The sequence below is a fragment of the Neodiprion virginianus genome, chromosome 6, assembly GCF_021901495.1.
Source record: "Neodiprion virginianus isolate iyNeoVirg1 chromosome 6, iyNeoVirg1.1, whole genome shotgun sequence".
Classification (NCBI taxonomy): domain Eukaryota; kingdom Metazoa; phylum Arthropoda; class Insecta; order Hymenoptera; family Diprionidae; genus Neodiprion; species Neodiprion virginianus.
In genome coordinates, this window is record NC_060882.1 from 7,371,131 (window position 1) to 7,399,120 (window position 27,990).

General features: G+C 34.8%; 6 protein-coding genes across 14 annotated transcripts; 4 read left to right on the plus strand and 2 right to left on the minus strand.

Moving 5' to 3' along the window:
* The first annotated feature begins 210 nt into the window (after positions 1-210).
* Positions 211-4,037, plus strand: LOC124307008 (FK506-binding protein 59). Of its 3 annotated transcripts, XM_046768270.1 has the most exons (7): positions 211-342; positions 428-435; positions 821-1,157; positions 1,249-1,369; positions 1,791-2,038; positions 2,153-2,665; positions 2,813-4,037. In XM_046768270.1, the coding sequence occupies exons 3-7, from the start codon at positions 822-824 to the stop codon at positions 2,978-2,980; spliced, it is 1,386 nt and encodes a 461-aa protein (XP_046624226.1). In that variant the 5' UTR covers positions 211-342; positions 428-435; position 821; the 3' UTR covers positions 2,981-4,037. The 3 variants fall into 3 exon arrangements, with proteins under 3 accessions (XP_046624226.1, XP_046624227.1, XP_046624228.1); XM_046768271.1 differs by lacking the exon at positions 428-435 and having other exon boundaries at positions 213-342; XM_046768272.1 differs by having other exon boundaries at positions 231-435; positions 2,802-2,955.
* Positions 4,038-4,142: 105 nt separating this feature from the next.
* Positions 4,143-6,841, plus strand: LOC124307009 (WD repeat-containing protein 55 homolog). The gene is made up of 8 exons (XM_046768273.1): positions 4,143-4,459; positions 4,606-4,764; positions 4,844-5,036; positions 5,149-5,331; positions 5,429-5,502; positions 5,593-5,759; positions 5,868-6,085; positions 6,226-6,841. The coding sequence occupies exons 1-8, from the start codon at positions 4,432-4,434 to the stop codon at positions 6,485-6,487; spliced, it is 1,284 nt and encodes a 427-aa protein (XP_046624229.1). The 5' UTR covers positions 4,143-4,431; the 3' UTR covers positions 6,488-6,841.
* On the minus strand, positions 6,484-14,526 carry LOC124307001 (cytoplasmic FMR1-interacting protein). Of its 2 annotated transcripts, XM_046768253.1 has the most exons (18): positions 14,305-14,526; positions 13,704-13,932; positions 13,443-13,622; positions 13,155-13,336; positions 12,522-13,046; positions 12,213-12,417; positions 11,742-12,087; positions 11,470-11,640; positions 11,280-11,362; positions 10,975-11,043; positions 10,298-10,371; positions 9,802-10,207; positions 9,521-9,720; positions 8,920-9,449; positions 8,724-8,818; positions 8,323-8,561; positions 8,029-8,176; positions 6,484-7,884 (listed from the first exon to the last, which is right to left on the minus strand). In XM_046768253.1, exons 2-18 carry the CDS (start codon positions 13,911-13,913, stop codon positions 7,672-7,674), a joined length of 3,876 nt encoding a protein of 1,291 aa, XP_046624209.1. In that variant the 5' UTR covers positions 13,914-13,932; positions 14,305-14,526; the 3' UTR covers positions 6,484-7,671. The 2 variants fall into 2 exon arrangements, with proteins under 2 accessions (XP_046624209.1, XP_046624210.1); XM_046768254.1 differs by lacking the exon at positions 10,975-11,043.
* A 1,066-nt stretch (positions 14,527-15,592) lies between these two features.
* Positions 15,593-23,869, minus strand: LOC124307002 (FHIP family protein AAEL005291-like). Of its 4 annotated transcripts, none has more exons than XM_046768256.1 (12): positions 23,417-23,869; positions 23,014-23,230; positions 22,700-22,911; positions 22,369-22,620; positions 21,963-22,113; positions 21,254-21,499; positions 20,544-20,591; positions 19,321-19,488; positions 17,888-19,192; positions 17,616-17,814; positions 17,209-17,365; positions 15,593-17,063 (listed from the first exon to the last, which is right to left on the minus strand). In XM_046768256.1, exons 2-12 carry the CDS (start codon positions 23,161-23,163, stop codon positions 16,901-16,903), a joined length of 3,051 nt encoding a protein of 1,016 aa, XP_046624212.1. In that variant the 5' UTR covers positions 23,164-23,230; positions 23,417-23,869; the 3' UTR covers positions 15,593-16,900. The 4 variants fall into 4 exon arrangements, with proteins under 4 accessions (XP_046624212.1, XP_046624211.1, XP_046624213.1 ...); XM_046768255.1 differs by having other exon boundaries at positions 22,700-22,938; XM_046768257.1 differs by lacking the exon at positions 20,544-20,591 and having other exon boundaries at positions 22,700-22,938.
* On the plus strand, positions 23,263-26,085 carry LOC124307012 (adenosine kinase-like). 3 transcript variants are annotated; one of them, XM_046768286.1, is made up of 5 exons: positions 23,263-23,392; positions 24,500-24,673; positions 24,787-25,057; positions 25,264-25,533; positions 25,658-26,085. In XM_046768286.1, the coding sequence occupies exons 1-5, from the start codon at positions 23,340-23,342 to the stop codon at positions 25,868-25,870; spliced, it is 981 nt and encodes a 326-aa protein (XP_046624242.1). In that variant the 5' UTR covers positions 23,263-23,339; the 3' UTR covers positions 25,871-26,085. The 3 variants fall into 3 exon arrangements, with proteins under 3 accessions (XP_046624242.1, XP_046624240.1, XP_046624241.1); XM_046768284.1 differs by lacking the exon at positions 23,263-23,392 and adding an exon at positions 23,884-24,224; XM_046768285.1 differs by lacking the exon at positions 23,263-23,392 and adding an exon at positions 23,886-24,224 and having other exon boundaries at positions 25,670-26,085.
* A 21-nt stretch (positions 26,086-26,106) lies between these two features.
* LOC124307015 (zinc finger matrin-type protein 2) lies at positions 26,107-27,965 on the plus strand. Its single transcript, XM_046768291.1, has 5 exons — positions 26,107-26,246; positions 26,456-26,676; positions 26,764-26,837; positions 26,972-27,117; positions 27,176-27,965. The coding sequence occupies exons 1-5, from the start codon at positions 26,235-26,237 to the stop codon at positions 27,317-27,319; spliced, it is 597 nt and encodes a 198-aa protein (XP_046624247.1). The 5' UTR covers positions 26,107-26,234; the 3' UTR covers positions 27,320-27,965.
* Positions 27,966-27,990: the final 25 nt, after the last annotated feature.

The following is a 27,990-nucleotide window of genomic DNA, read 5'->3' on the forward strand; positions in this document are numbered from 1 at the left end:
ATCAATTCGAATTTATAATATGCAGGTATTGCATTTTACATAGCACGTAATAGATACGGCGACTTATATGATATTGCACTTCAATCAATGCTAAGAATTTAAATCAAATTATAAAATTTAATGCTCACATTCCGTTAGACGATTGAAATTGTACAGTAAACGTTCAGGAAGCGCTAGAGATAACAGCACTTGTCCATCTAGGTATAAGCTTTTTCATGCCCCAAGTTCTTGGATGAAATTTGCATGATCTTTTGGACGCTGGCTGCAAAACGTTCTAGCAAATTCTACGGAATCGATTGAACTCATAGTAGTTATAAAGGAATACTTGACATATAAGCGAAAGTTAGTACATTCAGCTCTCGAAACGATCCGTGATATCTCAACGCTTAATTTTCTTTTTCAATTCAACGTTATTATCCATTTATAGATACCAATGTAAGTTCCAATAACCTATAATTATTGACGGATGTTTGAATTTTTTATTTGGGCTGTGAGGACTAACGTATTTTTTTTACGGTTATCCTTCCGTTATAATTTCAAAATAATTATATACAAGTTTTGTTGCCTTTAGCGATTCTAAAAACCCCAAATCGAATACATAAACGTTGACATAAATTACTATATCATTCTAGTTTAATATATTCTCAACGTACGTATTCTTTTTTAATTCACACACAAACTGCATTCCATTTCTTTCATTGTATGCCTTCTAAGCTTTCCAACAGCTAGTCACCTTAATGAGATAGATTAAGGCAAAGTTAATTCGATTAAGGTGCTCAATATTTTCCCTCATTGGTATAAAACTTTATTTTCTGTTAAGAATGGCTGCAGTTGATATTTCCCCAAAGAAGGATGGTGGAGTATTGAAAGAGATCATCAAGGAAGGAATTGGTGAGGAAACTCCAGCTGCAGGATGCAAAGTCAAAGTACATTATACCGGAACTCTTATGGATGGCACAAAGTTCGACTCAAGCAAAGATCGAAATGAACCATTTGAGTTTGACTTGGGTAAAAAGAGTGTTATCAAGGCTTGGGACATTGGTGTTGCTACCATGAAGCGTGGAGAAGTTGCTATTTTGACTTGTGCACCTGACTATGCCTATCGTGCTGCTGGTAGCCCTCCCACGATCCCTCCAAATGCCACATTAAAGTTTGAGGTATAGCGCTTAAGTACAGTATTTATTTTCCTTGCCATAGAATATTTTGTTTATAAAATGCCATGATAATCAGAACATACTTTATTAATAGATTGAAATGATTGACTGGAAAGGGGCAGATTTAAGCCCAGAACAAGACAATAGCATTGAGAAATTCCAAATAGTCACTGGATCTGGATATATTACTCCAAATGAAGGAGCTCTGGTTGATGGTAAGTGCTGCATCATCAGGAATTTTATGCATGTAATAAGTGCATCACAGGAGAATTTTAATGTACAAATTTTACTTCTTTCAAGAGTACACGATAGATTATCTCCCACATATATGCGAATATTTTCTGAGAATATGAATTTGAATGCAAAATTAAAATTGGTTTATCTTATATCATTCAAAACTTTTTAATGTTTTTAATAGTTATCATTACTTTGACTGCATTTCAGCGTGACAGGCAAAATGCCACTTACTTCATCGCTTGTCCTATTCTGTAATTTTATTTTGTATTCAGATAGTAGTGGAAAAATAACTTTTCAGAAATTGCTCCAGGTACCCTAATCAGCAAAAAAAATATCTGTTACAATCCAACAAACTTCATTTGTTGTTGTAATGTAAAATTTGTTCGTATTTTATTTCAGTACATTTGGTTGGCTCTTATGACGGTAAAGTATTTGAAGAAAAGGATGTTCAGTTCAATTTAGGTGAAGGAGAAGATGTGGGTATTATTGATGGAGTTGAAATAGCCTTAAGAACTTTCAAAATGGGTGAAAAATCAAGACTGAAAATAAAGAGTAAACATGCGTACAAAAACATTGGTGAGCCGAAGTTCGGAATTCCGCCAAATGCAGACCTAGAGTATACTGTTGAGTTGAAGAACTTTGAGAAGGTATATTATTAAATTTTTCTGATAATTATATTTTTAAATATTATTTCCACGTGTTAATTCCCTTAATTGCATATGCAAAGTCGATTATATTTAACTATTGTATTTGGCTTAAAGGCTTCTGAAAGCTGGATGATACCTGGTCCAGACCAGATAAAGCAGTTGACACTGTTTAAAGAAAAGGGAACTGCCTACTTTAAAGAAGGGAAACTTGGACTTGCCATAAAATTCTACAACAAGATTATTACTGCTTTTAAAGACTCTCCCAGCAGTGATGAGGAAGAAGAGGAAACTGAGGCAAAAGATCTCCGTTTGTCAGTAAACTTGAATCTTGCTTTGTGCTATCTAAAATCGAACAAAAGTATAGAAGCCAGAGATGCCTGCACAGAAGCTTTAGCGATTAATCCAAATAATGAAAAGGCACTGTTTAGAAGAGGTCAAGCAAACATTTTACTTGCTGCTCCTGAACTTGCACTGAAAGACTTTGAAGAAGTTCTGAAAATCAATCCAAAGAACACAGCTGCTGCCAATCAAATAATAGCATGTAAGAAACTGCACAAAGAACAACTAGCCAGGGAGAAGAAAATTTATGCAAATATGTTTGACAAGTTTGCTCTGCAGGACAAGCAGGTTAGTAAGAAATTACGTGCAGGCATTACAGCTGTTTCTTCCTAAAGCGTCGTACATGAAATTTTTATGGTGAAGGCAGGCAATAACATTCAAAACCTGAAAGAGTAGCACCTTACTTTTGACCTTAAACTATTAGTAATGTTACAGAAGGAAGAAGAGAAGCTGCGCGGGCAACCAGACGTGATGCGTGGCGTTCTAGGAGAGTGGGGGCAAGAAGAAAGACCTGGTGGTAGGGACGCCACAGCGTTTGAGAAAGAAAATCCAAATATTCTCATGCTTAATGCGAATGGTACCGGTGAATTTAAAAATATGTGAAATGATCTACTTGTCAATGAATCTTTTTTTATGACACCGCTGGTATTGGTGCAATAAATTTTTAGATCACAGTGAGACAAAATTCACCTTAATATCACACTCAGGCAAATTTCATAGCCATTTGTGACAAAAATGACGGTTCTGAATTCCTGTAAGTTGAGTCTGATTATTACGAACGGGTGTGATGTGAATGTTGTTGTTTTAATGAACAATGAACGTCTTTCACCTTCATAAAGCAGATGAAAAATTATTTTCACCATGGCAGTGGTGATCCTAATTTCTAGCTAAATTTTTATTCTAAATCTTATGATAGTCTCAGGTTATACTGTGATACTTTTAACTCTTGAAATGTTATAATAAATTTTTAGTACCGTCTGTATTAAAATCTTGAAGATCTATAAAATAATTGAGCCCAATATTATATTTGTACAAGAATTACATTAGCTGTGAATCACCACTGCAATTATGACGATGAGTTATTGTTACAATGGTTTCATCGAAATATTTATTCTATTGAATTGTGCTGAATCAATATATTGACTGCCATAAACATTTCATTATCTTATATACATGTAAATTTAACGTTTATGTATAGATTTTTAGTAACTATCAGCTAATTATTATATTATATCACCTAGCCTGAATGTGTTTAGCCTATTTTTGCTATTTAAAGGCTTGAACCTGACTTAAATTCATCAAAGACTATGAGAATTAAAATTCAAATGATTATTTGTAAATTTCGTACTGTATTCCCTATGTGTCGACTTTAATATTCATTTACAAGAGACTCAAACAAAGGATCATCTTTATCTGGTTGCCCACTGCTCAATTTTACGTATTCCAATTCTAGATGTATCATTCTTATGCTGAACATATGAATTAATTGCATTTAGTGAAAAATAATTGATTGGTTGATTATATTTCTTTGGCACATATATAAACACAATTGCTGTACTTGTAAACATTATAAGTATCATTCACTTTCTTAATAATTCCATATTTTCATTATTGATTGATGTATTTTTCAAACAAATTTTAAATAAAGTCTAGCTAGAAAGAACGTTTCCCCAGCTATTTGCCCTTCGTTACATATTACATGTATGTACCTTACATATTTTACTCGTCTTCCGATCTGTCTGACAGGAATTGTTACATTTGCTTGGTTCGTGCAAGCTATACTTTCTGCAGTTTCACAATATACTCACACGAAGATGTGAAAAGTATAGAAAGTGTAGCTAGCACGACAAACCCACTGACGTTGCGGGCCATTTCACACTTCGAAACATATTCGAGACGTGCGGGTAAGCCATTCCTCCATTCGCCAATCTATCGAATCGTGTTTGCTCATGTTGAGGTTATGTGCGAACTCGTGCATAGCATCAGAATAACCGACAGAATCTGGATTTATTCTAAACTTTTTACGAACACTCAAGAGTAACTAATTTCGAAGTATGATTCTCAAAATGGGCCGACTTAAAGGTGAGTGAAGTACTGAATTTATGACAATAGTGTGAAACTATCGTTTCGAAGTTATGATTTCTAACCTCATCTGGAAAATAATAGTAAAGCGTGCTCAATCCGATAAAATGTCTTAGCAGAAAGCTGACTTAATGTATTTTATGCAGATGATTTTCTGGGTGGTGATGAGAGTAACAGCGATGACAGTGACAGTAGCTTCAGCGATATGGATGATAGCAGCGACAACAGTGGGTTTGATCTCGACGATTCTGATTCAAACGACGAAGCAAATGATGCAGGACCAAGTGCATCTGTTAATATACCGGGTAAAGGAAATACATATAACGAATGGAATATTTTGCAATACTTATCTAAAACAGAAGAGTACAAGACTACTTCTTATAGGTGGAAGCGGAGACGTCCTGGCATTGAACGAGGATGACGAAGAAGATGAAGTTGTCAAAGCTATATTAAGATCTAGACAGCCAAATAAAGATCATCCTCCAGACATAAGGCTGGAGGATTTCATTGCTGACATATCTTTTCATCCTGCAAACAACTTGATAGCATTAGCTTGCATGTCGGGTGATGTACTTCTGTTCGTAATTTACTTCAATACTTACAAATTTTGAGATTCTTAGCAGGAAAAAGTTTAAGTTTTATCACTTCATTGGCACATTTAAACTTACGAATTTATTTCTGATTTGTAGGTATAGATATACTAACGAAGCTACTGATTTAGTCTCTACATTGGAATTACATATAAAGGCTTGCCGCGATGTTGAGTTCAGTGAGGATGGTAAAATTCTCCTGTCTACTGCAAAAGATAAATCTATCCTCCTCACAGATGTAGAAACTGAAAATCTTACCAGGCTTTACGAAAATAGCCACGAGTATGTTGATTAGAAACTTTTTACTTTAGTTATTCATTTGTAACTGTAAATATTGTATATCACAGGATTCTAATAATAGAGTTCAATTGTATTCTAGGGATCCCGTGTCCACATTGACTGTAATTGATGAGAATCTATTTGCCACTGGTGATGATAATGGGACAGTAAAATGTAGACATAATTATTTACTCATTTTAATGAAACTTAGCATGTTTCTTTGTACTTATCAAATTTGCTTATTTATCTAACCCGATTTTCAAGTATGGGATATGAGGCAAAAAGGGGATTTGCCATTATTTTCCTTAAAGGAAATGGAAGATTATGTCAGCGCCATGGTTACAACTAGCGAAAAAAAGTATCTTGCTTGTGCTAGCGGAGATGGTTCCCTGACGACACTGAATATGACCGCTAGGAGAATGCATGTTCAGGTACAGAAAATGTTTCAGTTCATTACAAATTTATCTAAAATTGCTGTTTGAATTACCATCTATTTTATAAATAAGTAAAATAACGCATCACAATGCTTTTGATTCTAGTCCGAAGAGTATGAGCAGGAGCTAACATGTCTTGGTCTGTTTAAATCAGAGACTAAGTTGCTGGCTGGCGACAGTAAAGGCAGAATGTATGTATTCAAGTGGGGTGAGTTTGGACTGCACTCAGACGAGTTTCCTAGTGTGACTAAAAAGTCAATGAACTGCATGGTTCCCTTGACTGAAAACATTGTTGTCACTGCTGGTGAAGATGGCATACTCAGGTTAGTAAGATTGAAAAGTAAACATAATTCTAGAATTGAAAATATGAAGATGGATACTTACAATTATTATAAACATAAGGAATCTACTGATTATGTAATTAATGCAATAGACGTTACATTATTTAATGTTCAATTACTAGAGCGACGAATTTGTTTCCTTATCATCATTTGGGAATTGTCGGACAACACAGTATGTCTGTGGAGGGAACAGATATAAGTAACGATGGAACACTCATCGCATCTACCTCATATGACAATGATGTTAAGTTTTGGAATGTCGAGTACTTCGAAACATTAAATAATGAAGTGTCAAAGAAAGGCAGTGGAAAAAAACAATTAAAGCATAATTTACCAAGCAGTAAAGTCAATAATGCATCAGACTTTTTTTCTGGCTTGTGTTGAATCTGTTAATATCAACGGAGTTTCGAGAAAAGGTATTCAATGATTTTTCCTTCACATATCTCTTAAATGAAAAGTAGTCAAAATATATTCTTATGATCATTTTATTATGTACTTGTGTATACGTTTATAATATTGTAAAAATGTTTGCCAAGCTACTATCGTTTTCAATATAATGGGCTACTTCTTTTATTAAAAATTTCTGATATCCTAATTATTGGAAATTTCTATTTTATAAAAATATTTAAAACTCAATTACGTAATTAACATCAATTATTTTCTTTAATTGTCAGCTCAGATAGCATCAAAGTCGTCTGTAATATTTTCACAAATCTTGTACAATATGAATTCAGAACATAAATTAATGAAAAAATATGTACTGATTTGTAGACTGAAAATGAACGACTCAATGTACAAAAACTCAAATGCAAAGTTGAACGTGTATAAACCATAATATAAATAAATATAAATGACAGGATATCGAAAACATCCTTCATACGATTATTTTAATGCAACATATTCGGAACTCGATATTTTACCGGTCTTTTCGAGACATTGAATTAGTGACAATCAACATCTAAGTATTTGCAACATCAAGTAAATCAGCCATAATCAATGTACCAATTTGTTTTTGGATTTATATAATAGTTTAATATGCTAATTTAGCTAGATTTTCCAACAGTAATTTTTATTATATTTTAAAGATATTTTTCTAACATTACGATTAAATCTTGCAACTCAGATTTAGGGTACTCATACGCAGTCATGCGGAATAAATTGAAGTAAGCTGCAGCTTTCGAGGTTTCTTGATTCTGTGCTGAGTAAACTGACGCAAACTGTTTTATGTTAATCAAATATTCCATATATCTAGAGACTTATACATCTGCTACATTTATTGGTCGCTATATGATAACTCAATTGCTTTGTGGTGGTCCGTATGGTGGGTTAAATTATTCATCTTAAATTATAACGGCACAGCGTAATAATCTGCTATTTGACGAGCTACATAATCTTTGCAATTTTTTCTTTGTGCATCAACTGTGGTTGATGATAGTTTAGCTAATGGAATTCATTTTCTAAACCAGTAATACTAAATTAAAATATTTTATATTAGTTATATAATAATACCACATCTAGATAAAAGTAGATTTTTGTGGATGATTTTCTTATATCATTCAGACGGTATATTACTGGTGATTCATCTGGCGTAAATATTCCGGGGCATGATAATGTTGCTGGGTATGTGCAAGGGATGGATGTATCGGTGGTGGAAAGCATCGGACATGTTCTACACTAGTTGCGTCACTGTCACCACTCTTAAGGTACTTATTTAGCACTGCGAAAATTTGAGAGTTCAATACTTGAAACCGTCTGATGCGATCCACCATTCTCTTCAAGTGCTGCAAAAGACAGTCGATGTCAATATGATAGTAAAGTACCTTCGTTTTTATATTCTAATTTGATTGCCAGTGTAATATTGGATTTAGAGTATGTAAAAGTTTGAAATTTCACTTAAAAATTACAGATGCCAACAAAATACTCACAATGCCCTTGACATTTTCATCTTTCCCGTCGACACGTTGAACTCGTAGAATATGGTAGCAGAAATCTAAAGCTTCAAATCTCCTTTGTTGACCTAGAAGGATTATCATAGCACATCCAGCCCAGTGTAAACCTTCCCCGAAGAGTTCCCTGCGCAATTAATCATTCATGAATTTGGATAGTTCAGGTAGGCCTAACTATTTATAATTTGCAAATATCTCTGTTTACTACAATTATGTCGAAAGAATAGATCTTTAAATTCTTTGCATATTTTTAGATTTTCAACTGCTACGTACTCCACTGTAAATTCTGTTTCTCCAACTGGAATGCAGTACACAAACTGTAAGGCACTCCAAAGTCTGTGGAATTCAGTACATTCATCTACATTCATCACTCCGTTTGCAGGTGGAGGTCCTACCCAAATAGGATCATCCAGAAAGCTGCGTAGTCGACTAAGAACCACCTCAAAAATTGACAAACCGCAGCAAAGTCGCTCCCTTGTTAGTAAATCCCCTTCTTTCGCAATCATCGCTTGCTGTAATATTAAAAGATAGAGTTACCTTTCATGGCTATTGTCTTTGGTTACGTTAGCAACTGTCTGCAGATGCATGTTAAAGTAAGCCACTCAAAATACTAGTTTATTATCCGCTGTACACGAGTTTACGTTTCTTTACTAAAGATACAAGTATGTTCGAACCTTAGCAGTTCCAAGCTCTTCAACGTTAGGGACAATTTGTAAAGCTGCATACTTTGCTTCCAAACGTTTTTGTTTAGTTTCTGGTTTTTCACCATCTGAAATAACGTGAGAAAAAAATCAGACGTGAGCAAATGGAGTTTACAATACACATTTACTATTAGTCCTTAAAAATCAGATTCAAACATATATACTCTACCTTTGCAATAAGGGCGAGGTAATATGTTCTGAAATGGTGCTGCATGGAGCAAGTCGCAAACTTCTTCTTGTGACAAAGCTTGCTCCATTAATAGACAGAATAATATAGTGTTGCCGAATTCGCGGAAGTTGTGAAACAGTTCAGTCTTTGCATCAGGATACTGAACAATGTCGTTCAACTGGGCATGGTAGTAGCCTAAAACACCTGGAGATCCGTAATCATATCTTGGGAGTTTACACACTTTTGGCATTGCTTCCATTAGGGTCTTAGTAAACTGCAGGAGGTTTCCTTGGATGAGAGATTTCACTATTTTTAATAATTCTTCCATGACTACAGCAATCCCTTGATATCCAAGAAGTTTGCACATTGTACGGAAGTGGTATGAGCCAACAAAGCCTGTGTATTGACCATACTGAGTGCTATATGCAAGATTTAATTGTTTACTGCCCCATAAATAATGGTAAGACATCATAGGTGGCTTATCTCTGTGCACCGGTTGTGCAAATTGAAGACCTCGACATTTGACAAATCTGTTGAATGAAATACGAAATAATGACAACATGTTCGTAAGGTAATATTCGCAACATTGATATGAATATACCTATTTGTGGCAGCATTGTAACAGTAATTTGGCAAGAAGTCATAATTTAGCTCCCAAAATACGTGAAGAGTAATTCTACCATATGGGGCAAGAACGTTGTGATTAGCTTCTCTGAACATTGCATCATATTCATCCAATGCCAACCATTTGCTCAAAAGTTTATGAGTGAGGCGGTTGACTTGTAGCAAACCTTCTAATTCCTACACAATAAAAAGTTTGGTATTAAGAGCAGTCGATCAGCTAGAAAAATGTGATAATTGACTCGCAAAACTTTGGCTTACCACAACACCTGTAATATCACCAGATTCGAATTTGCTAACAGCCAAATCCAAAGATTTTTGCATGTCAGCATTGATTCGTTGTGTGATCAACTTATTGAGATCAATGCTTCTTCCTAACAGTTGTACATGCCGTTGTTTTAATAATGTTTCATATCTGTTTGCTCGAGGATATGGCAGTAAGTAAGCCCCAAGAGCAACGCATTCAACGCGAAATCTCTTATCAAGCAAAATGCTGGCTGCCAATTGCTTGTAATGAGCGAAAATTTGTTCACTTAGCTTGTAGACGAATTGGTCAAAGCATAGGTTTACTTCTGCCTCAACTTCATCATAAAGGAATTGCTTTCGAAATATTGTTAACGCGTATAATGCACTGTCGTTGTACAGATCCAAAGGGTACAATACGAATCTGGAATTTAAAAGCATGAACAGTTGACGTAGGTCAATGATTAATTTCAAAGACAAAATCTACTGGAAATTTTATAGTAATCTCACTCACTCCATCATTGAAGGTTCTTTGCTTCTAAGAATATGGTCAGTCAGGATCCATGGCATCGACATTTCAATCGGGAACTGGAACATAAAAATTCATTTAATTTAACTTTAAATGGTGTTTCTAATCCAATGTTAGTAACATTTTGCACACAAAATAAAAGAAAGATTAATTTATAGTGGCAAAGACAGCACAGCAACCAACACGAAATGATGCAAGCTAAAAAATCAAGATCTACGTCCAAGAATTATTGTGTAGAGCCTTGGCACAGTACGTATTATCATTTCATTTAAAATCACTGTACATTATAATATTTAATGTATGTATACGGAGTTGCAGATGAGTATTCAAATTAATCTATTTTTAAAGTCATCCACTTCGTTATACCTACTATTACCTCAAATAGCATAACAATCACATTACTTGTTTGGATAATTCTTCTTGCAGTAAACTTTTGTCAATAGAAATAAGATACCATGAACGCATGTACGAAGCAGAAAATTTGATCAAGCAATCACCCATTTTGAGTCAGAGGTATAATAATTGGTTTATTCAAATTAAATTACTATTACTTATGGTATTTCCCAGTGAGGCGTGCAATTCCAACAAAAAACGGTACTAGAAAACGAACGCAACAATAACAATAACGTAGCTACAACAGATGGTGGTTACTTGGTGTGTACCTGAATGCGTTTCTCCATGGTGATCAAGTCGCTGCATTCTTCATTATGCTGATGACGCACTTGGCATTTCTATTCATGAAATCAATTACACACGGTTCTATTTTTCTGATATTGTGAAGGTCATGAACATCTACTAACATTGAATATATTGTGTAGGTCTAGTGAATCGATACCAGTATTTTATCAACTATAATTAAACAGCATGGTGACTGACTCGTTAAAAATAGTCAATTATGACACGTCGGCTTTCGCGTGATTAATTATTAGGTCTTGTTATATAGTAGTTTTCTAATATTTATGTTTACCTGAATCCTCCGGCCCATGGTCATCTCAAGATAGAATTCACGGTACCAGAGTTGTGATAGATCACAGCAGTTCTGCAATGACTCTGGAATAAGAGTTATTAATTGACAGTAAAAAGGTAAAATGATAACAATATACGTTTTGTAGTTCAAAATATGAAATGTTACAGCATTGTACATACGAGTGACTTACCGCTAAAACTAAGCAAGTAATTCCAGTAAAAACTTGTTTTATGAAATTGATCAATCTGCACGAGATATTGCCCATCTATATCCTTTCTCAGCGTTCTCTTACCTCCGCTCTTATCTGCAATTAGTGACTCCAACATCGTACGTACCATGTACAATTGAGTCGATGATGGACCTTCAAACAATTCGGAATAAATCTCATTAGATGTACAATGGCCATGAATCAATATCCTAGTAATATTTATAATTGCAAAAAAATGTGTGAACCAAACTTACCAACATTTCTTCTTGGAACTTTAATGACAAAACCATTGTCTGGATCTTTTTTGCCCTTTAAAGCTGGGTCAGCTACAGGTTCAACGCCTTTTTGCCAATCTGCACAAGTCTCTCGGACCGATACAATTATACTTCGAATCAAATCTTTTTTATTCTTGGTAGCCTTTCTGAGTGGTTCTCTTAAAATCAATTGTACAAAGTCCTGTAGTTCAGCGTAAATGTTTCTGCGTATAGCATCGATAAAGACAGTTTCCATGCGAGCCATCAGAACTTGCAGGCCCTTGATCATAGCTATAACTTCAATCAGAGCAAACTTTTCTTCATCTGTGTAATTGTATCGGGTTGCCTACAGAAATTGAACTTGTTATTCATTGACCTTGCTTGGATTGCAGGTAGTCGATTAATTATTAATACGACGGTTGGCTAAGAATGTGAAACATATTATCAATTTAATTTTAGAACTTTACCAACCCGTTCATACTCTTCAGCTTCTTGCGGACATTCTTTATTCATGTGATGGTCCGTAGGATGAAGTAATTTCCAGCTATACAGTTCTGTAACAACGCTGGTCCACTGCGATAACAGTTGTAATCCTCGCAATGCCAATTCAGCTGTTTCTCTATTTTCCCCATCACTTCCACACTCCTTATACGTTGTTGTTACTTCATTACTGTACCTGAACAGAAAGTTAAATGGATTATTATAAATACAAACGTAAGTATGAAGACTTTCCAAAATTGAATAATCGTGTATGTTCAGTGTTGATATTATGAGTAATACCTTGCCAATTCGCTGATGTATTTGACGTGATCTTCTCTGATTTGAGGAAGGTGTACCATAAGATCTGCTTGTGGACTCATACTGTTAGAAGAAGATGAAAGTGGCCATTTTGAAGAGTCGAAGTGCTTCGACCGTTTGATGTAATTGAAGGGAGCAATTTGCATATCTCCAAACAGTGGTACGACCTCCAAGTTTTTAAATATTCTGTCAATCCTGTCTAGTTTCAACTTCTTTTTTTGATCCAACTTATTAATGTTACACAAGTCACTGTCCATCAAAAATAACCCAAAGCCCATGACCTTAACAAGCATGTGCTTTTCATTTGGTGTTAAATACATCTTCGTTTCGAACATGTGTACACAAATATTAACTACATCTGCTAGAAGCTCTTCATACCCAGCAATTTTCTCTAGATTTTCTTTTACGGTGTCACGAATTTTATTTTGCGTTGCCAGAAACAATGACAAATTCTGAGACTCTTGAAGAGTTTGCGAATCAGTCATTACTTTCAAAAACTGAGCAGCTCTGAAATAAAATAATGTAGTTGGTGATACAAATAAATTGTTAATATTGATTAGAGATTGTTCTCAACTTTTAACTGTTTACTTTTGCTTAAAGTATATATACCCATACCTTCTGTACGTTGAATAATCATTCTTAACACTCGATTTCATATTTTTTAATTCATCGAGAACAGCAAACATATTAATGAATTTTCCAAGAGTTAGTAGGTATGCTTCAGAGACAAAATCCTTTCGCTTCTCATGGTGACACAAGCGCTTAACTTCAGCAGAAAACCTTTCAATAGCTTTTCTCTGATTTAACAAAGAGAAATATGATTATAACTATTTTCCATTTTCATTTATTATGTATATTAAATTTGTAGCTTCTGTATTTTACTTAGGACAAAAAATCACCCACTTGAAAATACATAAAGTTCAGCAACTTGTTCACTTCAGGTGCTAAGACCTCAACTGTTTTCTCATATATTTCAACACGATTTGGTTGCTCATTGGATTTTGGTTGAGGAATTGCTCGAGAACAACATCTCCAGGTATATAACATTACCGCATGCTCTAGACCTTCTTCGAGTAGTTCGTTCTGTAGGTAAAAAATAAAGAAAATAACAGTAATTATCCAACTATTATAGGGTTGATCATAATGTCAACTGAATAAATTTACCAAACTAGCGTGTACAGTTGCCTCTTCAATGTACTTGGCAATACCAGTGACAAACCCATTTCTATCTTCAAAATTTGTATCAAAATTAGCTTGATAAACAACGGAGCACGGTTGGGCTTCAATGCAAGGCTGCTCATCAGGCAGGGTAAATTCGTCGAGTACATCAACATTTGATAAAGCATCAGCCAATGTTACCTTATCGGTAGCCATTGCTGTGTTTTGCTATAGTCTAAAATTGAATTATAAAATAGGTGTAAAGCGTCAAATCGAAGGATTTAATATGTGTAAAGATTGCAGCTAAAGATTGCGCACATACAATTTCGGAAAAGTAGACTACATAAAATTTAGGTAGAACGTAGAGATTATTGTATTTTTTAATAGCAAGTTTGAAATACAGTCGAATTGTTTAACAGACGAGTTCTGTTTACTCTTGGGAAGATCAGTGAATGTCCTCTTTGTTGTCGAGGTTATATTTATGAGATGAGTAATCAAACGAGGAAATAAAAGTGGGAAATAATCATTTGGTTAACGTGATTAAAGACAAGCCAGTGTCAGGTGTGTGAAATTTTTTATTTGATATTTCACAAATTTTAAGACATACCTTCACAATAATTTGTCACAGTTGAAAAAATTGACAACAAACGTCACCCGTCAACTCCACCCCAAGGTAAAGAGTACTCAAGAGACTTCTGGGAAAAGTCATTGTTCCATGGGAATTTATCATTCCTACCAAACCCTAAGAAAAAAAGGCCCACGCGTAGCTGCATGGTGAAATGTAATTTAAACAGAGCAGCAGGAAGCAGTTCTACACGGACCGTTGGTGAGTATTGAAATACAGCTAATGATAAATATGGCACGGGAAGGAGGAAATTGATAAACCAGAACCTAGAGTTGGGTAAATTTTAAAATTTATTCGAAAGTCTTTTAGACGGATAATTAGATCTATATGTATAATAATAAACCTCTATTCTATATTACAAATAATTTACAATATGGATGACAATATAATTTTACAATTTTCAAAAAATTGCACATATTTTTTCATTTTTTTTTTTACCTGGCTCGGTTTCGATAGAGAATTCTATTGACTATTCATTCATTCTCGCACCAACAAATTAAATAGCAATAACAATTACGTTGAAATAATAATATAAAAGAAAAGTTGAAATTAATAGAATCTACAATGTTCAGGGATATCTCCAAATTTGTTATCTACAACTCGCTATATAAATATATATGTGTACTATAGTTATCAAATTAATATGAAATTGTGTGCGCATATTAAATGATGAGGTAAATTAAAAAGTGAGAATATTTTCCAATAGCGTGAAAATTAAAAGAATCAAAAGTAATAAATTAGGAGTAGAGAAAATTAGAAATAAACGTATATTCAAATCAATAATAAATGAATTCAATAATTAATTACTATTAAAATGTGCAACCTTAATAATATCACATTGAGAAACGTTACATGTGTGTAATTATAATAATAAAATGCGAGAGATAAAAGCGTTCCAAAAATATGGCTTTGATATCATCAAAGTAAATTTAAAACTAAGACCATGTTTTTCAAATTTCACACACCACAGGTCATGATGCACATAGACTCATGAATTGCCCAATCAATATCGTAGATATATCAGCCCTACAATTTTCATGTATCTAAAAAAAGCATTGAATCTCTTTTAATTGTAATGTTCAAACTCAACGACTAAGTCTCATTTTTAGGATCTATTAGATTATCTTGGCCACGTGTGTTTATTCTTGCTTTACTAAATATAACTTTCTTGTTTGGTTTTCAACTACTCAATGAACTTTGCTACGCAATCACCAACTGGTACACAGATAGAATCAAAATTTCACCAATGTACCTTGTTTAGCTCTACTGCTGGTATCTCTGAATTGATACCCACACGATAAACTCTTTTTTTTTTTACAAAACTACTATGATCAGTAGTTCAAAATATGAATTATACAGACACGTGTTCATGTTTCAAACTTTCGTAATTAATTACATTCGTGATGGTTGTCATATAGTTTGATCCGTTGCACTTCTGAATATTTTTTCTATATACTGTCTAGTGTTAATAGCGGTTTATAATGCGTACCATCGGCCTCTATTCACACATCACACAATTAATGGCTAAAAAACTATTATTATCAGCTATAGACAAAACCTAGTACACTCTGCAAACTATAAGTACAAATATTTGAATAACAACAAACAGTGTTGGAACAATATATCTCACACCCCTTGCACGTGCGTGGAAACAAAATAAACGAAATCAAACGAACCAGCAGCATGGTTTCAAAGTTGTATGTGCACATTATCTTCTATAAGTGTATGTAGACGGATAATTGTTAATTAGGTTCTGAATGATTTTCGTTGCAATGCACAACAAAAAATTTTCCTGAAAATTTATTCCGAATAAAATCAACAAAAACTGTTCTATATTTGCGTTACATTCCCCAGATATGGTCGAAAAATATCGCGATAAATGGCAAGAATCGTTAATAGGTACATCAAAGTAGATTTTTTAGTAACGATCACGCTGTCACTACTGAAAACTGTAATATTATAAAAGTGATTCTGCTTAGGTGATATGGTTTTCGACTAAAAATATTAGATATAGTGGCTTGAATTTGGCTCTTTAGTTTTATGAATTCTCTGTTGTGATCCGTTCGTGAATAAAATATACAAAAAAAAACAGTTTTTCTGTACTTTCCGGAAAATTGGTTCAAATGAAAAAATTTACTGCTTGCATTTTTCGAGTGAATTTCTGTACTAAATGATTCCACAATTTCGTCTATAAACATTATCAGTAGCTATGGCTCATGCAATGTATCAGTTGCATCCACATTTGGCTGAACAGATCGTAACAGGAAATTCATTTATACTATTATCACCTATTTTAGGTGCTTACTTTCTACAGGGAAAACAATTAAATATACGATTTGGAGCATTTCCGATACTTAGGAATCAGAGCAATAAGCTTTACACCCACACCATAGAGTAACGCGATTATGTTCGACGTGAAAATTCGATCTTAAATTACTTTTAAATAATCAGTGCGTCACATACATACAAGTATACCGTAACCCTGTTCGTGAGAAAAAAAAATATATGTAATGAGCATGTATCGTTATTGCATCGTTATCAGAATATGGAGCTTGAGTTATAGTTCAAGTTAATCATTTCATAGCCTGAACTCTGGACCATTGGTTAAAGAAGCTATTGCATGCTCCTGAGTAATTGCTGCTAACTCTTTTAGCCACTCGTCTAGTATCACTGCACACAGAACAATATTCTGTACTGGACTTATGTCTTTCGGCGACTCCCATGATATCTTTGTATGGTATCTGCAGAGAAAAGAATAATGAATTTCATACTTTCATTTGTGACTGATAGTGAATATAGAAAATAACATTTTTACCGCACGTAGATTCAGCATGACTTATTTTTTACCTTTTATGTACCAAATATAATGATTATCTCATAACATACCTGGGCCCAGAGTTGTCACCGGAAATTTCCAATTGGTCCTCTGAAATGCTAGATGGCTGACTGATAGAACCAGATAAACTACTCGGTCCAGAATTGCCACTTGAACGTTTGAATATTTGTGACAAGGATAAGGTCAAACTCCTCCGTTTTGGTTCACCTTTTGAAGATAAATAAATCAAATATTTATTTCTTATCCTATTTTTTAATAGAGATATGGGTGGTTACATTTTTATCATCAATCATGACCTGATGCTTGAGTAAAGCTTGTAGAAGTATCGTGCAAACTAATTTACATACATTTGAAGACTTACATATGACAATACAAAATATTTTATAGAAAATGAACAACATGCAAATTCAGAACTAATTATTTCCGAAATGCGAATGGAATGCTTGAAAAATCTAACCTCGTGTGAATGGTTCACTCGCAAAGGAGTTTCGTCTAGGAATAGGAGCCTGAGCAGAGGCTTCCAACGCATTCTTTCGAGCATTCACCAATCTGTCTTCTCGTCCAATTAAAAATGTTCGAGCTTGCTCAACCAATTGGTGAATATCGTGGTAGCGAGAGAGAAACTGGTCAATTTTATGTTTCAGTGTTGCAAGAACCTGGAATTTGAAATACCTTTACAGTTCTCTGAGGAATATCAATGGCTACATCAAAATGAAAGTAGCTACAAACCTGTAATAATGATCGAATACTAGGCTGGAATACAAGGGAGTGATTCAGTAAGAAAGAACGTAACAATGGCTGTGGATAAATTGCGAGCCTGCTCAGAAGCCCAGTTAAATGTAAATTTACGTATACACTGTTATTTGTCATGCATTCTAGTTTTCGTAAAACGACGTCCAAGAATATTCCAACGTTTGGTTGCCCATTAAAAATATCCTGGTGATATGTTGAGCTATCCTTACTTTGTTTGCTTGAAATTGATCCCTCGTTAGTTACATGGTTTATATTTGTTATGCCGTGCAGCTGTACAGAAGGTTCTATGCTCGATATGGTTTCAATTTCTTCATGTTCACTTATCCTGTCTTCACTAGGTTCATTGTCTGGTGTTGATTCTGAGGAACCTTTAAATGCAAAGCTTTCGTAACCACTGCTTTCACCTAAAGATAAAAGTGAGTTCATTGCGGTATTTGACTCATCAATTCCACTATCTGAACCTTTTTTGTCCAACTGTAATGTATCGTCAGTATGTTCTTCAATCATTCCAACATCCTCATTTAATAACTCGGCAATATCAGCATCCAGTTTAGCTTGTTCTTCAAACGAAAGTGTTAAATTAACATTATCGAGTTTCTCTTCAATAGTCGGTTCACTAATATCTTCTTTGCATACAGTGACATCTTCTCCAGTGAGCAGTGATTCAATATGATCTAAAATAATTTGAACTGAAGAATCTTTGCATATGTTGCTTTGTACTGTCGTATTCTCAACCGAATCCACTGGCAATTCTTGATTACTTTCAATTCGTTCAACTGTTCGTTCGATTAGAGTGTTTTCCTCAGGTAAAATTGTTGCACTACTGGTATTACTCTCATTTAAAGTTTCCCCATCATATTGCGACGACCAATTAGAGCATGCTCTCTGACAATTGGCTATTTTCTGTCTAGCATCACATAAATAAGCGTGATAGTTTCCATATAAGCTCTCTGACAATCTGGCTCCATAATTAATTGGTACTGGCAAAGATTTAAAACTCTCTGGACCGGAGGTTGAATTATTTAGGTGAGAGATTCCTGCTACATTGGGTAAGGAATTTGGAGATGAAGATGTAGCGCTACCTGTGGTACAACAATTTGGTGTGAGACTCAGAAATTTTTCTGCTGCTCGACCAAATGGATCTATATCTCTTAATCTTCTTCGTTGTGATATCATTATGTGAGAACATGGAGTTAGCGCTCCAAGGCACAATTCTAGCATAACGTCTTCGCAATTCAGCTCAACCAATGTTTCAAATAGAGCCAAAGTGACTATGCACAGCTGTAAAATAGAAATGTCATATGTAAAATAGTTATTTTTTTTTCATTTTTGCGATTACAGTGTATGTAAGTTGATCAAATTCGTGGCAACAGTGGCATTGTTTAAACGTTACTGATTGCAACTCTTACCCGTGATCTTGAAGATATCCTTTGAATCAGACTATCTAATATTCGACATTCATCATAATTATCTTCCAGTAAAAATCTGATCAAAGACCGCAGTAAACCTGGTTCAGTGACTGATCGTAAAAATAAATCAAAGTAAGCTGTTGCTGCAACCAGTTCATCCACAGCAGTCTATAAAAATAACATATTACATTTACATGCAAAGTAATTTTTCTTCAAGAATCTTTACAGTAAATTTTTATTATTAGTTATTAGTTGAATGTTTTGGGAACTATACAATGAACCTCAGTAAAAATATAAAAGTATATCACAATCCACTCATCATTTCGTATTTTGGAAACTGATGTGAAATAGGATTTTCAAAATATTTTCATTTAGAAAAAGCTTTGGAATTTATGTGGTAAAAGAAGGGTTGCGAAGAACTCACATACAAAACTTGATACAAAATTCTGATCATTGATATGTTTACCACGCAATAACTCTTATGTGGTACACAAATTGTAAAAGCACAAACAGCATTCGGACAAAACAATAAGGAAACAATTTGTGCCTCTAAAGCTCTAGAATTATGATGTGAAAGTACATTTTTTATGGGTGTATGAGATGAGTGTATTATAAACACGTCTTGTTACTAACTAGAACTGAAGGAATAAATAAGTGAATGAATGGAATCAAACATGAAACTGAATTTAGCAGCCTGAATGGGCACGCAAATATGAAAAACTTCTATGCAATAGGAAGTAGTTTTACATACAGTATAGTTTCAAGTCTATGATTCAGTAAAAGTATTAGATTCTCGGAAACGAGATTTCACAAAATCTTGATCGTTGGGCTCCACTGCCTCATTTGTATCAACATTAGCACATTAGGCTGCCAAGTCTCGCAGCTAGCTTCAGTTACGCAAATGAAATTCATTCATCTTACTGCAAATATTCTACTTACAAGCAGCACAGTAATAAAAATGGATGTGACATTTTTAAAAATTTCATTACATACGGAATAGTAAATACATCACATAAAAGAACGTGCAAGAACTCATAGTGTAAAAGCAAAGCATGTGATACATCAAGTGTTAATAATCGAGTATAGTTACAACTGTAATATCTTTGAACAAATCAACATGATGTATTAGGTACATGTGATTGCGAATTGTAAGTTTAGTCACTGGTACTTAAGGGCAAAAAGCATAGGTGATTTAGTGTTCGAAGTGAGTTGTTGGTACTAACCCAGTGTTGCGGTGCATCTAGCTGTTCTATGGTCAAGCCGAGAGATTCCTATGAGCACCCAAATAAGAGTCACCAGATAGCCACCGACAATCACAAGCCAATACATGAATTAATTCACCATTCTAAGCATTTATTAAAAGTACCGTCCACTATTTACTATTTACAACGCACGCACCTCCACCACCACAATCACTATTATGTTTGGTGACAGATTCAATATCACAAAATTCTCAGCATATTTATTTTCGTTTCCGTTGGATATATATATATATCGTATATATAAATAAATAACGACATACAACAGTAGTGGTGCTTTCAAACTACTTTGTGGTTTATGGCAGCTACGAGGACTTTCAAGCGTGTGAAAAAATGCCAGGTTTCAATGCAATGCGATTTTAATTTCATACAAGCTTCGATATTCGTTATTGTCTTCTTTTACCACAAAGATTGGCTGCGGTTCTTCAATGCAAAGAATTTACAGTTACTTTAATAATGTTAGAAAGCATTATCATAATATTTACAAAGCTTGTAATATCTGAAACCAGTTAGTTCAGCTTTGAAGTCCTCTATGGATCTGATGACTGCAATTCACATAAATTTTATTGAGACAACAAGTGCAAACATTTGAGCACAATGATTACTGTTGTGCATGTAGAATTTACAGAACTGATTTATTTTTTCAACTTGGAAATGCACTATTATATGCGTACCTGCAGTAACGCTGGCCCCATTACAGGTAGAAGGAATCCTTGGTAAAGGAATTCAAGTATTTGTTTCTGTACTACGGGGTGAGCTACTTGTGCGACAGCATTGCAAAATTCTAACGAATTCATCAGCTGCATCAATGCTGGCATATCATTAACATCGTCTGGTGTTAGTCTGTGCCAATCCTCAGTCTCGATATCCAATTTTCTGGGTAACAATGAATATAAACCACTCAACCCTGTGGCCAGTACCTATAAAATTAAAAATATAATGATATTAACAGAAATTGATCATGTTACAGGAAAGAAATTTCTTTATAGTATACAGATTTATTCACGTAAAGAAAATATTTCCGTTCAACGTTGCTTTGAATTTTCTCATGGTCTTGGATAGTAATTGTCATGAAGTTTAGGCTTGAACACATATTTTGCATAATACCCGTATTATTTTCGCGTCTGTATCTCTTACACCTAGCGACATGGTTTCAGATAACTGCATTAAAAAGATAAGTGCACGTGACCACCTGTTACCTTGACAAACGACAATGAGTTGTATTTGTAATGTATGCCCAGTAATGGTGTCAACTACATGTATCATCGTCACTGCTTGTTAACATCAAGGACAATTATCAAATATAATGGTTGGGCATGATTTTAGTGAACAGTTTTATGCTATTGTTATTGCAAAGTTATCACAGTTTTTTAAACAACTCACAGGACAGACATTAGAGTGATCGGCAATGTAGAATCCCACTTCATCATTCTTCTTGGAAAGAGACATACAGAGTAACATTGCATCTCTTGCCTGTTGACCAACACCACCTTCCTTATGAATGTGTGGGATTAGTAGTGTAAAAATGATGAATCTGAAAATTAAGGTTGATGTGAGAATTAATGAGCAAAATACTGCCTTATATTATATTTATCATATTTTGAGTCCATATCAGTTTAATCAATTTTTCCTGTTCTGCAACATCAATTAGCTGATAAGAAATAATACCACATCGATGAAATTGAATTTGGGGAGTTTGTAACAGTCCATTATATGACTGCATTGTAATGATTAGCGAAGTTTGAAATCAAGCGTAATGAAATAGAATTTTTTTAAGTTTTTTACTCACTTGCTTTTTCCATTGGAAGATGGATGAAAGAAAAGATCTAGTAATGCCATATTTTGCATCAGCGCTATGCATAATTGGTTCAATAATACTACTAATTTTTTTTCTACTTCCGGCAGCATCACATCATCTGCACATTGTTCCAACAATCGTAATAATGGTCTTGCCACAGGCTCGTGTGCCAAAAGTGCTCCACTGTGCGATACCAGTAGCTCATAAAGCTTAAGTTGCTCTAGCCAAACTGCATTGTTGAATCTAATGAAGAAAAACAAAATACCAAAAACATAGAAGCAACGAATTTATAGTTCTATGAATCTCTCATAAGTATGTCTACCTTCCTGTGTGCAAACTCCACTCGTAAAGCTTATCAAGTAAGTTTTCGTTCAGCAGATGTTCAAGGCATGGTGAATGTGTAGGAGTAGCTGTGCGTCTGTGTTCGTTAGGTGGAGTGGCATTGCGAAGTTCGAGCAGCAAAAGTGTGACCATCTGATCGACATGATTGACAACTCCGCGAACATCATCATGACTCGGGATTCCAGTGGGTGGCTGCAAAACGAAACATGATGTAACTAACTAAAACAAAGAGAGGGAGTTGTTAAATTTTCTCACATCTATACTACGATTGTTTTAATCTTATTCCTAGCTTACCTTTGTCTGTAAAATTATGTCATGAGTCTGTTGCCAGTGTTTGCGAAAACTGTCGTAACAAGCTGTAGGATCAGCATCCTTTGGGGGAGAATCCCTTGATCGCTGCCTGCTGAAGTTAGTCCTCAGAGGACTGTTTCTCAACCAACTCATCACGCCGATTAAATTCCCATTTCAACTCAGAAGCATGACAGCTGGTTTTCAGACCTCTAAGTGCTGCCTGAAGTGGGATATATAAACCTGATGTGAGGCTTGCATGCTTTGTTGGTTAAATAATTGATGGATTTTTTTCCCGACTATGGTTGTCCTACTTACGAAACTAAGGAAATATGCATAAATATCTACGCACATGTAGACAGGCATACGTGGGTGATAAAAAAAGGTGGGACGATAAAGTAATACTTACATATTCGTTTTACCCGTAATATCTTCGACTCAATACACCTATACAGGTTTCGGTACATTTAAACTTTCGAAATCTCGAATCCTTCGTTCGATTATAATTTTAAGTGGAAATAATGGATTGTCGTATCGCCTCTGCGTCTCGCTACTATTTTTACGAATCCGCCATGATTGTTTCTTCTGTTGAGAATATTTTAATCGTCGTCATTCATATCATTCTCGATTCTTGTTTGTCCCCTACTCGTTCACAACGATCACTCTCATTCATTCTTCTGTTTTCTTCCGATTATTTTCTTTCACGATCGGTGATTAATACTCTATTTGTTATCCTGAAAGCAGCCGCTTGAGCAACATACAGGAACTGACGAATGGTCGGTACAAACGTCAAATATCATCGTACGGTTATCGCAGGAAACCAGGAATATCATTTCTATTTGCACACACAGTCACGTCAGTTTAGGTAAAGCTAGGGTACAGCTAGAGGTTAGGTTGGGCTAAACTGACTGCTGAATCTGTTAAAGTATCATTCGACCTAACCTCACCCTAGCAATCCTAATCGCATTACGTGTCCTGCTTGCAGTGTACCCGTTGATTTACTGTAAATTATTACAAATGAGTGACGAACGATTACTGGCCGAGGCCATTCGATCTTTGAAAACCCCGGCTATCGCAGGCTTCGGCAATCCGTTGTTGGACATATTTGTAACATTGAACAGCGATGATATGTTGAATAAATATAGTCTAAAAGTCGACGGAGAGGAAGAACTACCCGCAGACAAAATACAACAACTTATCAATGAACTTCCTTCAGAGTTAATGACTATCTCAATACGAAATAAATGAAAAATAAACAGACACATACAGCATCTGCACTCAATTTCTTTCATTTTCATTACTCACATATCTTTCACCCTAGTAGTATGAATACTCGTGCTCTTTTAGTTTTCAAGGCCAAAACAGTGAAATGAGTACGAAATGAACTATTTTTCAATTGTTCGATGTAATGTCTAACATTCAAATCATTTACGTGAAATAACCACATAGAAATAACTCTTCGAATATTCAGTATTTAATTATTAAATTACAGATCAGAGCAAAATATCAGTCCTGGAGGCTGTGCTCAGAATACAATCAGAGTTATTCAATGGTTGTGTGGTGGACAGAGTGGACCGCAAGTGGGATTGTTCTGTGGAGGACTTGGAAATGATTCTCGGGGGAAAATACTCCAAGACATGGTTCGAGCAATAGGAATTGATGCTCGGTATTTTTTTTATCTATGGCATACGACCAGACTTAAATTTATGAATTGCAGAATACATCTAACAGTCTGATTTATACTAAGGTTCTAATGCCTGATTCTTAATTTCCTCCTAGCTATGCAATTCACCCTGATCTACCAACTGGTGTTTGCGTATCAATGGTAAAGAGACCATGGCGGAGCCTCGTAGCAAATTTAGGTGCTGCTAGTGTGTATACTTTGGAAAATCTGGCGCAGCATGATTTGCCGTTAAATTCACTGAAAATAATTTATATCGAAGGATTCTTTATAACGCATAGTTTCGACGTTGCTTTGGAGTTGGTGAAATTGGCTCGAGATAAGGGTATTACTGTAGCATTCAATATCAGTGGCGAATATATCTTCCAGGTTACGTTTCTATACTTGAATAATGTGAAAAATTCTATTAATTTTGTTGCTAACCTACTAACAATACATTTTATTCCATTGGAAATCTTTTCGACAAAGCCTAAATTAACTTGGAACTTGTTGTAAAGAGTTTTGTACTGATATAAAATTACAAAAAATATAGTATATACTATTCTCAAGACATTCAAACTTCTATATTCTTTCAGGAGCATCAAGTTGCCATTTGTGATATGGTTGGTTTGTCCGGAATTGTATTTGGTAATGCCAGAGAGATGACAGCTTTGGCTCGCGTATTAAATCTCCAGTTCAACAATGTTCAGGAGATCCCATTCCTTCTAAATAATTTGAAAAGGGTCACAGTTGGTGCATCTAGTAAGAATGATGGCAACTGGTTGTCAGATGAGGGTATCATTGTGATGACTCAAGGTGGAAAATCTCCTGCCATCGTCGTTTGGGGAGAGGGTGAATCTGCACAGGTACAAATTGAGGATTTTAATCCTGAATGATAAATGAAAGAATTTGCAATAGCGATGTAATAAATTTCAATCTTAGAATAGTGAAATTACAGGTAAATGAATACAGCTTGAGTTTAATATCTAGATAACGTTTCAGGTTCTACCCGAAATTCCTGAAAACCCTGTACTGGATACAACAGGTGCGGGTGACTCATTGGTGGCTGGTTTTCTGCTCGGTGCTTTAGTTGGACGTAGTCCAAAGGCATGCTTGAAATTGGGCTGTAAAGTAGCAAGCATGATCGTTACTAGAGTTGGCGTAACCTTTCCAGGTTCAATACCGGCCCATTTACTACAATAAATATACAATACAAAATTGGAATCTCTTCAAAGCTATTTGAACTTTCATCTAACAAAATAAATAGACCTAGTTAATTTAAAAATTTTTGACTTCATTTTTAAATTAATTGCCTGTGTATCAGTCGGTAATAATTCCGTGGTACATACCTCGTGCTCTACGGGGGTATATCACTTGGTGTTTTTCTTTTATCAACGCAGTTATGAGTTTATCTCTCGTTCTGTAGATGGCGTTACAACTAAATTGGCTTTAGCTATACTAGTGGAAAGTGAGGAAACAACAAACATAAGTGAACAGAAGTTTGGGTAGGAGGCTTCGCTGCAGGATTATTTACGTGCGTAATAAACGTTCAGCACTTATCGTCACAATGTCCTCTACGGTGAGTAAAATACAAATATTTAATAATAAAACGCAGAAAATGAATCGTACACACATTTTTGATGGTATTCTCTTATAATGAATGATCGTAACCTCAAAATTCGACAAACAACCTACGAAGGGTATGATAGTTTGTTAAAATTGTGAACTTTACTGTATTTTGATGTAGTATATCGCTTCATGGAATGTTCCATAATTTTTTTATTTCAGCGTCCTGACGATCATCGTCGGAAGTGGAATAGGGAGGAATACGAACGTATAGCGCTACAAAGGCTTCAAGATGAGATTGCCGAAGAGGACTTGGGTATTCCTAAACAGCCAGCGGTTAAAAGAGAGCTGCTCAAACAGCGTGATTACAAGGTTGATCTTGAATCAAAACTTGGAAAAAGTGTTGTCATCAATAAAAATACACCATCATCGCAGACTGGAGGGTAAATTTTTCAATTCTATTTGAAAACTTTTGGCGATTTATCACAGTAAATATTTTTAGTTCTTAACATGCTTTTTCCTTTTTATAGATATTATTGCAATGTCTGCGACTGTGTCGTTAAAGACTCCATCAACTTTTTGGATCACATTAATGGCACGAAACGTAAGTTTACAAATTTTCATTTATTATGATAAAAGATCTTCTCAATTTGTCGACCTGCATTTTAATCAACATATGTCCATTATTCCATCTTATTTCCCTTCATGCGTAACTAATAATGTAACTCCCACTTACAGATCAACGTAACTTGGGAATGTCCATGAAAATTGAACGCTCATCATTGGATCAAGTTAAAGCGAGGTTTGCTCACAACAAAAAGAAATTGGAAGAAAAAAAGAAAGATTACGATCTTGAACAGAGAGTAAAGGAATTGAAAGAAGAGGTAATTATTGTTTTGAAAAAGTCGTTATCGGTCAATAACCGATTATGTTTGTTCTCAGGAAGAAAAAATCAAGGAATATCGAAAAGAGAAGAGGAAAGATCGGAAGCGGAAGTTAGACGAGGCCAATGAGGACGACGCAGGACCTTCTGATGAAATGGCTGCAGTTATGGGATTTTCTGGCTTTGGCTCAAAAAAAAAGTGAGATAAAAATAGTGAAATTGATATGTTTCATTCTCTACTTGACGCGCGTGTAATGAACATGTTCCCAAAGTGTACACGGACGACTAAGATGAGTTTGACATCTTCAAGTGCAATTGTGATAACTCAATTGTCATGTTTCTGTTGGATGCTCATAGGATGAAAATCTGCGTTTGTTTGACCAGGTAAATTACATTAATTACAAACTATAATTTCTCATGAAGTGAATTATTCGTATTCGTCTTAATTAAAAAATTAAATAACAGATATATGAATAACTGCATGTCGTATATTTTCGGAGGTATGAACTGCGAGAAAGAAGCAACATTTATCAAATGTACGTATTATAATTTTATTTGCAGTGAACATTGTCGGTAACAAATTAATTCATAAAACGTGTTTCACTAGAAAGTATACCGTACAGTGAAAATATAGAATAAATACAAATTAATGATATTTAACAAAATGAAAGTAAGTGAATAATAATTTTACATGAAGAAGTTAACCTGTTATAAAGCAAATGAGGATATGAAAAAACAAAGATTAAGATTTTGATTGAATATCAAACATACTGCCACATTAGTTTTAATTGGGATGGAAAGCTTTCACCTTATAAACTTTGTCATATTCGCAAGAATAATTGTACAACATTTTTTCTGGACTTAAAGTCTTTTC